The sequence below is a fragment of the Dermochelys coriacea genome, chromosome 3 (genome assembly GCF_009764565.3).
Source record: "Dermochelys coriacea isolate rDerCor1 chromosome 3, rDerCor1.pri.v4, whole genome shotgun sequence".
Lineage (NCBI taxonomy): Eukaryota > Metazoa > Chordata > Testudines > Dermochelyidae > Dermochelys > Dermochelys coriacea.
The window spans coordinates 192295645-192307900 of record NC_050070.1 but is presented as its reverse complement, the minus strand read 5'-3'; the positions used below and the strand labels follow the sequence as shown (position 1 = coordinate 192307900).

Here is a 12256-nt window from a genome sequence, read left to right as displayed (position 1 = left end):
CACTCGGACTGCTGGAATTAACCTACCTTGCTTGTCACCATGAAAGGTTTTCCTCCTTTCTCCCCCCCTCCCCCCCCCCGCTGCTAGTGATGGCTTATCTTAAGTGATCACTCTCCTTACAGTGTGTATGATAAACCCATTGTTTCATGTTCTCTGTGTGTGTATATAAATCTCTCCTCTGTTTTTTCCACCAAATGCATCCGATGAAGTGAGCTGTAGCTCACGAAAGCTTATGCTCTAATAAATTTGTTAGTCTCTAAGGTGCCACAAGTACTCCTTTTCTTTTTATATATAAACTGGGAATAGATTTGGTAAAAGGAGCGAGACTAACGTTAATCCTTTTTCACATTTCTTTGGAATTTTTTCCATTGAGAGCTATGGAAGCTAGATCAGGTCTAGAGACAAAAACTAGAACAGGGTCAATGGTCGATGACTCAAACCAGATGCTGGACTTGGTCAACCTTTTTTAAGCACATTTACAAAGTGTCATCTGAAAGAAGTCACAGTTCTACACATCGGCCATACAAATGAAAATAACCTCCTTCCACCGGTCTTTATTACACCATTAATCACCCTTACCCCTTCCACCTCTCCTCCATCGGTGACTAGATCAGATTATATTCCCATTTGTTCCCTTAAAACATGAGTAACATAATACTGAATTAAGAATATGCTGCATCTCATCAGTAACTGAACAGCTTTAGCAAAGTACTATCTGAATGTGGTGATAGGGTTACTAAACTGCGAACACATATAGAGTCCCGTTCAGATGGGTAGAAGTCCACTAGAGTCAGGGTGGCATGTATGTACGGCAGATCTGAATTTGACCCATACTTTTACCAGTGAAAGAAGTTATTATCAAGAAATAAATCACAGACATTCAGACAGCTGAACTGAAAATCTTGCTCTACTAGTTACTAATTAAAATAATTTTACTCCACCACAGAATATCATGGAAATACAGACCTATGTCAGCATTTTACAACAGATCATCCAAATGACCCCTAGTGTGGCCACCATTACAGTTGGAGTAAGCGAGGTAAGTGTTTCACTGAATAAATAAATTCTATGTAGTGAGCACTCACAATGTGATAGTCGATATTTACCCTAAGTTCCTGAGATAGTCCATCTATTTCCTATTCTAAGTAGAGGGAGGTGCTGTGGTGTCTGTGAGTAAATGTGGAATTGCTAATGATAACAACAGAAGATCAAAGTTGCAGCTTTGAAAAAATTTAAGTGAGCTTTAGGAGCTTTAAGATCAAAAGAGATGTCAGAAGTATTGAACAGGGATTTCTGCTAGCCAGGTATGTTCTGGGACATGTTAAAAGGCTAGTCCAGCAGCAGGAGAAGTAGGGATGTGTCCCATCAGAGTAAAAAGAAAAGGAGTACTTGTGGCACCTTAGAGACTAACAAATTTATTAGAGCATAAGCTTTCGTGAGCTACAGCTCAATCAGAGTAAAGAGATTCCAGGATTTGGAGATGGGGATGTGAGCCTACTTTGTCTGCTCCCTTTCCAAAGAGGCAAGATGGGGCAAGAGCAAGAGGGATGGACCCTTGTGAATCAAACTGATTGGATGAAACCAGGTGAGACAAAGATGGTGGGTTTCACTTTTGCACCAGTGTAGGACAGTACCCCAGGAACCAGTTCTTGTTTGAGAGTGAATGGCAAATCTTTTCCTTTCAAATGCAATGAACTATTTTAAACCATAAGCCGTGCTTCTACAGTGCCTCCACTGGGAACTTGAGACCATTAAAGTTAAGTAGCAAGAGGCTGAGGTGTCATCTCATCATCATTCATTTTGTCTTTTCAGATTGACTGTAGGTAATGAAATCTCTGGTGGCATGTTTACACGATCAGATGTTCTTTCTTCTTTTCTCTCAGGAAAGGCTGATGGCAGAAAGGAGAATTCCTATCCTGCAGAGTCAGCTGGAAGAGTACAAGAGCATTCTTTGTCAGCTGCAGACTCAGAAATTGAAACTGCAGACTGAGGTACTATATAACTAACTGGAAAGTCTAGTGACCCTCATTGATTCAGGCTAGTGTAATTGCAACAAATCAACACCTAACATTGAATAATTCAGCATGGCTGGTATTTAATGGGGTTTTGAGCATATGTATTATACCTACAAATAAGATGGATGCCTGAAAAGGATTTTTTTTTTTATTCAAACTTTACCTATCTCAGCTTCTGCCTTCTGTCTAACCATGGGATGAAGGTTTATGTAGTTAGTTTCAGAGGGTCAGTTATTACTATGTGATAGCTGCTTAATAGGTTGAGTAGAAATGGTTGGAGGCCTTAGTCCAGTACATGGTGGAACAAGATGCCCAGATCACAACTGGGTTGCTGATGGACAGTCTCAGCAGACAGGCCGATGACTGAAAAGGTCCAGGGACTGAGTCTCCCCCTCGCTCAATCCAGTATGAAATGCATTGGCACTGTGGGATAAAATCAGAGGTCTTCAGAGATGTCATTCAGCGCTTTCCCTGAGCACTAAATTCACTCCACAAGCTCTGGGGTTGATGTGGGAATTACTGGGGTGACATTTTATGGTCTGTGCCATGAGGCAGGTCGCACCCGATGATCACAACAGTCCCTTCTGACGTTAAAATCTATGAATTTCCTCAAAAAGTGCATGTCAGGTTTCACACAGCAGCCTACACATATCCCTGATTACAATAACAATGAATTAGCACTTTCAGCTACACCCAGGGACCATCAGTAACAACAGTCTCTGTGTCTGTGCAGTGCTGATTCACAGGACATGAGTTACAAGGACTTTTCCTGCAGTTCCTGCCTGTCCCCAGCCAAGTACCTCATAGTGCAGCTTGTGTCTTCTGCAGCAATTCACTAGGCTCTGTGATCCTGTCAGGCTAAGCTGAAAACTGAACAGCAACCTAAACCATGAAGGTCAGGACCTATATGCCCACCCCCAGGAAAGGCCTAATTAATGGGGAGTTGTAGAAAGTTATTAGCTTAACACGGCAAGTAAGGGCTCCTTTGTGCCTGTTCCTGGGATGGTGTGCTGATACACAGCACCTCCCAGAGATCTTGAGAAGTACAGCCACTACTGCAGCTTGCTAAGTCTCGCCCGCTCTTCTGACCAGCACACAGAGGGGCTGGGCTAAGGCCACACCTCTACCTCAGCCTCCTTGAGGTGTCTAACACCCTAGTCAGGAATTCACCTTGCACTCAGGGGAGAGCATGGACTGTGACGGTGCCTGAGTTCTGCTCAGATGTACAAGTAGCTGGAGAAACCTGCCTTCAGATGATTAACCCAAGAAAAGATTAGCATAATCTGGCCTTTACTAGTCCTAATTTCAGAAAGAAATCTTCATTTTCAAGGTGACACTTTCTATTAAGATTCCATTTATAAAGGGTTAATAAATGACAAATATAGCAGTTATACTCATATTGAGAATATCAGTAAAAGGAGGGTATAGGTGGTTATAAGCCATGGTTATAATCAACCTATTGAGCTGTTTGAATCTCAGGGTGGAATTTTCCCAAATAAAACAAATCACTCAGGTTCTTTGGAAACAGCTCCCCCTCTCCCCACAGTCTATAACAATTGAGTAATGAATTATTAAACAAATATATTAATGATTTATTAACCCTCTACAGCAGTGGTTCTCAACCTATTTACCATTGTGGACCACATATGCAGAGCTCTGTGTCTTGTGGGCAGCATGCACACAATACATACACTGCCAGTACAGCCACACAAAAAACCAACCAGGTTTAGTATTTGTTATATGACAGCAATACAATTCAAATCGATACAGCAGCTTTCATTTCAACATTGGCAAATGTCTGCCAAGAGCATTTTAAATGAGTAAATAAGTCAAAACACTAACTGTTAAAATTAATTTATTGTAAGGGTGGCAAGGCTGCACCGCATTGCTGCTGGGCTCAGTGCCCAGAGAGCACAACTGCTGAGCCTGCTGGCAAAGATGGAGAGCCCTGCCCGGTGCATGGTGCCCCCCAGCCAGTGCAGCTAGGCTGAGTGCCCAGAGACCACGGCTGCCGAGCCTACTGGCAAAGATGGGGAGCCCTGCCCAGTGCAGGGTGCCCCCCCAGCCAGAGACTGTCCCCCATTTATCCAGCCTCTCCAGTCAGGGACTATATCCCAGCCCCCCAAGCTTGCCCCTCCACAGCCAGAGAATGCCCTCCATCAGCCAACGCCCCTGGAACTGCCCCCTCCAGTCCCCCACCCAGCCCTCCACCTAGTAACTGCCCCCGAGAACTCCTCAGCAACTGCCCCCAGCACCCAGAGCTGAGAGCCTTTGAACCAAATGGTAAACCCTGACTATGATGGAAACCACTTCAAGCCAGGGGGTGCAGCAGCACCTCCAGCATCCCTAGTTCCATTACCTATGGCCCAATCCTGCACCACCCCATTTTTACACCCCACACAGGTTCTGCATCTGGGGCCCCTCCCAAGTTATCCTGCCCCTGAGGACGTCACATGGACCACAGCTGTGTGCTGATTGAGAACGACTGCTCTATAGACTAGTTATGAATGAACCCTTCTTATAAAGTGTGACTGTTTGTAAAACAAAACAAAGAAGGTGGTATAGGAATTATGTAATAAAATAGAGAAATAACAGCAGAAGTAACACTTTGCTGCAATTCCCTAGCTTTTTTTTTTAAGTGACTCAGCACCATCTTGTGGCCAACTTACAGTCCAGTGATGCATTAATAAAATCCCAGTTCTCTGCAGGAGTCACTGCACAGGCGGTTAAGTTATTCTACAAGCCATAATATTCTGATAGTAACATTTAAAGGCAACTCCCATGTAATTCTTCCTTGGTCATCATTTCACTTGCGGGTGGAGTGAAAATCCCTTGAGGATTAGATGCTGCTTGCTCGCTGTATCTGACTCTCCCCAAGTGTTTTGTGACGGTCAACGGCAGGATGCAGCTTGTAATGTTAAAGTTTGTCTTTTGATTGCTACACTTGTACTGCAGCTAGCTGTAACTTGGTCTGCAGCTCTGCACACTGAGCTCCCATAATGCCCGTGGCACCAGTGATGTCACATTTAGTAACATGGCTGTACTACTAGTAGTCTCAGAATTAATCACTTTCAGTCTCATGTGGCACCTTTCCATCTAAGGTGAGCTTTACAGTCAATAATGAGCTATGCAAGTATTATACTCCCCATCTGACAGCTGAAGAAACTGAGGTAGAAAGAGATTATGGGCCAGATTTTAGTCACCTCCTGATTGGGCAGAACAGGCAGCTCTCTTCCCTCTGTGCTCCTGTCCAGTCAGCACCTGTAATCCTTATGCTGGAGCTTTTAGAGTGCCAAGTACAAGAGGTGTTTAGCAACTTCATTGGTGCTACACAACCTACTGGGGCTGGGTGGGATGTAAGGTGGCTAGACCTAAACTTCCTCTAAAGAAGAGATGGTGCATGAAGAATATAGGCTGAACCTCCAAAAAGGAGCAGTAAGAAGCAGACATGAGCCTGCTCCTGCCAGAGGAATTCTGGCTGCCTGGGTCTTCCCTGGGCAGAACGACTCTGGCCATTGCTGTTAGCATAGTGCAGTAATGTGTCTCTCCCCCCCCCCCCCCGCAAATGCAGCACTGTGGTCACTAAACCAACACTGAAATTCTGATTGACTTGCCTGGAAACATACATAACATCTGCAGTGAAGTCAGGAATCGAGCGCAGATCTCCTGGCTATGTTGCAAAACCATCCTTCTGCCAATTTACAAACCTGCTCCCCACCCTCCCTTTAGTCTGCCAGAGACCAGCTTTGCAAAGCCCATCTTCTCACTGTCTATATTAAGGCTGCTTAGGGTGGTGTGGGCTATGATTAGGGTGACCAGATGTCCCGATTTTATAGGGACAGTCCCAATAATTGGGGCCTTTTTTTATATAGGTGCCTATGACTCCCCACCCCCATCCCGATTTTTCACACTTGCTATCTGGTCACCCTAGCTATGACGGGTATATTTATAGAAATGCCTTGGTCTATGTTTTAATTTAGGGAATAGATGACCATGGTACTGGGTGGGAGCAATAGATGTATTTTTTTAAATATGAATTAATAACTAAATTAATGTAATGAAAATGCCAATTGGCTTTAATGGTGCAGCATCAGGGCCAGTTTTCAGAGCTTGTGCAAGGGAATCCAAGACCTTTGTAGAAGCTATTCATCTAGTCCACTTAGATGCTCTCTGGGAAACATCTTCATAGTGAGAGCTGGTGAGGAATTTTCTGACCTAAATACTTTTTCATAGGAAAATGCAGATTTGTAGAACTCCAAACTGTTTGCAGAAGAGTCAGTTTCGACAAAGCTCCCAATTCCAAACATTTCTGTAGAAAAGTTTGGGACTTTATTTAACTTACACTTTAAAAGGGTTTTTAAAAGATCAAAAGCAAACCAAAAGGTTTCAGAATTATAAAAACAAAACATTCTGATTTACCCAATCTAAATTTTTTTTTCAGATTATTGGTCCATGAAAATGTTTGAGGTTGCAACTTTTCATCTTACTTCAGTATGGGAAAAAAATTGAAATCTCAAACTCTCATGGGCTGGGAAAAACATCTCCCATCCATCTGTCTTCACTAGCCCCTCTCACTAGTCATGCATAGTATTGTAGTCAGTTTCCTCTTCAATAATTATCCAAAGAAAACAATTTTTTTCAGTCATTAGTTTGCTGACATAGAAAAGTATTTTTCACCATTTAATGATTCCTCTGAAAATGTCTGTCAGTCCCCACATCGGAAATGCTGTATATCATTGCTTTCAATTTTCTTTCTTTCAGACAACCATGCTGGAACAAGCTATTAAGAGCACTCAAGAGAGTTATGATGATGAGGTTCAGCTGTACAACGAGCAGATTGAAACTCTTAGGAAGGAGATAGAGGATGCTGAAAGAACCTTGGAGAAGTACACAAGTGACTGTCACCAGCTGGTGATATACCAGCAGTCCCTCGAGAATGAGCTGGAGCGGTACAAACGTATCATAGAGAATGAAGACAACCGGTAGGGCTACTTTCTGTATGGAGCGTAGGTTGGCCAACTTTGTAATTTGTGAAAACCTGACACTGAGCGCTGGAATCTCCCCCACTTGCTGTGCCTCTTCCCCTGAGGCCCCACCCCTTGCTCCACCTCTTTTCCTCAAGGTTCTGCCCCCGGCTCCTCTCCCGTCCTGTTGCTCGCGCTCTCTTCACCATCCTCCCCCTGCCAACTAAGCAGGGCTCTAGGGGCGGAAGGGTGACTGGGGCAGGATGGGGAAGGGAGAGCCACACTCTGGGGGTGAAGGTGTGACTGGGGCAGGGCAGGGCAGGGAGAGCTGCGCCCTGGAGGTGAAGGGGGGCTGGGGCAGGGCAGGGAGAGCTGCACTCTGGGGGTGAAGGGGTGACTCGGGCAGGGCAGGGAAAGGAGAGCTGCACTCTGGGGGTGAAGGGGTGGCTGGGGCAGGATGAGGAAGGGGAGCTGCGCTCTGGGGGTGAAGGGATGACTAGGACAGGGCAGGGAGAGTGGCACTCGGGGTGAGGGTGACTAGGACAGGGCGGGGAAGGGAGAGCTGCACTCTGGGGGTGAAGGGGGGCTAGGGCAGGACAGGGAAGGGAGAGCTGCACTCTGGGGGTGAAGGGGTGGCTGGGGCAGGATGGGGAAGGGAGAGCTGCACTCTGGGGGTGAAGGGGTGGCTGGGGCAGGATGGGGAAGGAGAGCTGCGCTCTGGGGTTGAAGGGGTGGCTGGGGAGGGCAGGGAGAGCTGCACTCTGGGGGTGAAGGGGTGGCTGGGGTAGGGCGGGGAAGAGAGAGCTGCACTCTGGGGGTGAAGGGGTGACTCGGGCAGGGCGGGGAAGGGAGAGCTGCACTCTGGGGGTGAAGGGGTGGCTGGGGCAGGATGGGGAAGGAGAGCTGCGCTCTGGGGGTGAAGGGGTGACTAGGGAAGGGAGAGCTGCGCTCTGGGAGTGAAGGGGTGGCTGGGGCAGGGCAGGGGAAGGAGAGGTGCACTCCGGGGCTGGAGGGTGAGTGGGGCAGGTTGGGGGAAGGAGAGCCATGCTTGGGGCAGGACAAGGGAGCCACCGGTACCTCTCTCCGCTGGAGCTGTTCCTGAGTGCTCCTCCAGGCTCCAGCAGCAGCTGCTGCTCTTCCCACTCCCCAGTGGCAGAGGTGGTTACTGCAGGTAACCAGACTTTTAGTGTCCAGTCAGCAGTGCTGACAGGACACTGCCGGGTTCCCTTTTCAACCGGACTTTCTAGTAAAAAAAAACAAAACAAAAACAAAAACAAAAAACCCGACACCTGGCAACCCTAATGGTGCGTCCCTGGGGGTTGTGAGTGACAGTGCAGGAGTCTAGTATTTGAAAATGGGAATTTGTTTAATCCCGCTAAAGCCTATGTGAACTTTACTACCCACGGGGTTCTCAAAGCAGGAACTTGAGGACAGTGGTCCTCATCCAAAGCCCACTGAAGCCACTGGAGAGAGACGGCTCCGGGCCAGTGTGAGGAGAGTATGAAGTTCTCATCCAGCCTGTCAGTCTAGTCACCATTTGCCTGCTGTCTTTTAATTTCTGTACACAAAGGACAGGTGCAAACGAAAGCCTTTCTATGATTCTATGAACTGACTGCCCCTCTGCAGAGCTCTAATAACCCATCAGTTACAAACTGGGGGGCTAGCTGTTTAAAATCTTGCCAGCAGTTTGGGGCTAGATCCTGAAAAGGGACTCACCATTGTAGTGCTTAACTTTTATGTGTCCAGCTGCCTCGTGGAATCCACAGTCCTGAGCTGGGTGCCCCGGCTCCCTACCCAGGCCTGGGAAGGGTGAGATGCCTCAGAATGCAATTTACAAAAGCCAACATGCTGAGCAGGGAGCTACCTAAGCTAACCAATAGGAAAGTCCCAGCAGAGGTGTGCGGTTTAGGTCACACCCCTTAAAGGGAGATAGATGCCCAATGGGAGGCATCTCCCTCCATTTGGGATTGACCGCTGTGAACGTTATGCTGGAGTTAGGTATGTCAGTCAGGGCAGTCCTTTCTTTCCAAAAGCAAAAGCCAAGGAGAAAGCATCCACATATAGGAGGCCAGAGTTCAATTCCCCCTCTGCCTGATGTGAAACAGTGACTGGAACCCAGGTCTCTTACCTTGCAGGTGAGTGCATGAAGCACTGGGCAGGAGGTACCGTGGGGTCAGGCTTTCTCAATTTTGACTGTTACAGTGGCTTTACTTTGTATAAAACACTGAAACATTCATTGGGGCAGAGAGAAAATGATTCTCCAGCCTTTATAAACTGTGGACCAGGTTCAACAGGAGAGATTAAGAGACTTCCACAGCAAAATATCCCATAGCTAGCGCACTCACCTAAGAGATGGGAGACTCAACGTCATATCCAGTCTCCACCTCAAGCAGAGAGGGGAAGTGAACCTGGGCTTCTCATATCCTTAACCATGAGACTAAGGTGTTGGGAGTCTAGGTCTACCTCCTCATCTGCCCTCTTCCCTCCCCAACCCCACAGCCATTTGATGTGGAGTTAGATGTGCTCTGAGCATGCCTACCAGAAAAGGCCCTGCAGATCAGCTAGGTGGGACAATACCCAATTCGAAGATCTCACTGGGGTTTAGGTGTGAGATAGTTGCACTGGTGCTGCTGTCTGAACTTACAAGAAAGCACGCTGACACACTCAGCCCCCCAAAACACCTCACACAACATACTCCCTGTCACACTCCACCCCCACCCCCAATTTGAAAAGCACATTGCAGCCACTTACACCCTGGGATAGCTACCACAATGCACTGCTCTTTGTGACGTTCCAAGAGCTGCTAATGTGGCCACGCCAGTGCGCTTCCAGCTGACAGCGTAAAAACAAGGCAGCGTTTTCCCTGCTTCGGTCTCTGAAGGCTGGTTTAACTCCCGGTGCTCTACAGTGTAGCCATGCCCTTCGATGCCTAGAGACGTTAGACACCTCCAAGATTAGAAGGCAGCTGAGCAGCGTTATTGAAGATCACACTGGTGTCTTTGGAGCTAGCACTTGGCTCTAGAATCAGGCAAAGTTTTATTTCCACTGAAGGTTCCTGTGACATCCCCCCTGAGTGCAGTCTGGATTGTGGAACCACTGTGACCTCTTTAACTCCCCTGCCCAGGCTGATCTCCTACACTGCTGTGCTAGTGAACAGCAAACGCCACCAGGCTCTGTTCACTCAGCCAACAGCATGCAGAGGCACACTCAGCAAAGTACATGAATGCTCTCTCCAGCCACTCATGAACTGTATACAAGGAGACACCAGCAAATCCCCCCCAGCTCCAGCATTGCACCCCAGAAATGTGGGTCTTACGCTGCTCAAGACCTTCTTGATCAATGCAAGCTCATTAATTAGCTTGCCACTGTGTCAGGGGGTGGTGCATATGCATCAGCCTTTGTAACCTGAATAGATTCCTTAAACGCTTCAGCCAAAAACACACTGGTTTAGATTAAACATAAAAGAGATAGATTTTAAATGATTTATAAGTGGTACAGGCATAGGAGTTCAGAATGGGTTACAAAAAGAAATAAAAGAAAATTGCAATCTACTTCCTAAATTTTATCAATTTTAGGTCCAATTTTAAGTCATAAGTTTTCTCTTACCCAAAACCCACAGCAGTTCAAATGTTTCTTTTTCTTCCAAACGATCTTGTTGCCTTCAGTGTAGGAGCAGAGGGTAAGGGGGAGGAGAGGGGAGGTGGTTATGTCACTGTCCCTTATTTTATACTCTCCTCCAGGTGCTGGAAAAATCCTTGCTGTGTCATGGGGGTTAGGCAGCCCTATGGTGTACATGCTTGAGCAATTGACTCTCATGTGAATTGTAAATCTCTTGTTTACAAGGCCCTTGCTGGTCGATGATGGTTGCTTGACACCTGATTGGGTGTTGGTCACTCCTTTGTTCCCAGAGAAGAGCTAGTCTGTGCGTGTTTTCCAGATCGCAACATGTTTCAGTGACAAACACAGAGCAAAAATCTCGTAACTTCATGTACAGTAATGATACCTACATTTCAACAGGATTGTAATGTTTAATAGATTATGATTTTTCCAATGATACTTCACAATGCATATTTTTTTTTACAAAATAGCATAATCATACACAAGTGGTGCATATGGGGATACAGGTTGTTATTTTGAGGTACAGTGAGTGACAGTAATATTATGTTTTCTGACTCCGCTGGCTGGTCCACAGCATTGCAGAACCTTTAGTGGGGGGAACTGAGAAGTGACCTGATTTGGGCTTTTTTTGACCTGATACTTCTCACCATAAGCCTTACCCTTAAACTGCATTTTGTGTGTGTTCTTGTGAATCGAAAGGGCGTTTTCTCCTCTTATTTCATATGCCTTTGAGCTCCCACTGGTTCATTCAGAGTTGCAGGTGATATGCAAGGTTAATTGAACAGAGCAGGAACAAGTAGGTCCAGTGCCTGGCTGGGAACACTAGAGGGAGCTTGCATGAAGAAAAATGAGCAGATGGCAAGAGCTGTTGTACTGAGTTAAGTTAAATAAGAAAGCAGTCAATAAAAGTAAACTAGATTCTTTATTTGCATTAAACTGCATATGCATATGGTTTGAGGTCTGTATATGGCCCTTCGGTCTATGGGGCAGATCACCAAAAGACTTAGATACCCAGATCCTGCTGCTATCCAGGGGCCCTGGGATGGCTAACTGCCCTTAGTGCCTTTCAAAATCTCCCCTTACATTATGAAATCATTCCCTAGCAACACTAGGACTGCTTTTTAAAACTATGTGCTTTGCTCTACCGTCTATGTAAGTATAGTAGGCCAGATCCTCTGCAGTAAATCAGCATAGTTCCATTGAAGACAGTGGAGGCACTGCTGGTTTACACCAGCAGGGAATTTGGCCAATAGTACAGAGCCTATGCAGTATATTGATTTAAATGGTATTTTATGTTCCCATTTTGATATGAGGTGAACTGTTCTACTTGTTTAATTCTCTCTGCCAGGTTAAATTCTGCCATAATTGGAACCCCCGTTGCACTCTTCACACAGAGCTACAGACCCTGCCAAACTACAGCCTGGAGGAGGCGAGGTAAATGTCTGATATTCTTTTCTTGTTTGAGTAAATACAAGAACATTTGCATTTTAAACCATTTTCATTTGTCTTCAGCATGGACCCCATTGTTGGGGCCTAAATCAGATCCTATTGAAATCAATGGGAGACTTTCGGTTTACATCAGTTGGCTTCAGATCTGGCCCTTGAAGGCTGGATCCCCTAAATAATCGGTTCCTTTGCTATATTGGTAGCATGACTTAA

General features: G+C 46.2%; 1 protein-coding gene across 2 annotated transcripts in view; it reads left to right on the top strand.

Moving 5' to 3' along the window:
* The window catches only part of BFSP1 (beaded filament structural protein 1), a 55596-nt gene that overhangs the window by 40252 nt on the left and 3088 nt on the right, over positions 1 to 12256 (top strand). For both annotated transcript variants that reach the window (XM_038393719.2, XM_038393720.2), the window contains exons 4-7: positions 947 to 1039; positions 1884 to 1991; positions 6777 to 6997; positions 11946 to 12031. In XM_038393719.2, coding sequence (XP_038249647.1) covers positions 947 to 1039; positions 1884 to 1991; positions 6777 to 6997; positions 11946 to 12031 — 508 coding nt within the window. The remainder of the gene's footprint in view (positions 1 to 946; positions 1040 to 1883; positions 1992 to 6776; positions 6998 to 11945; positions 12032 to 12256) is intronic.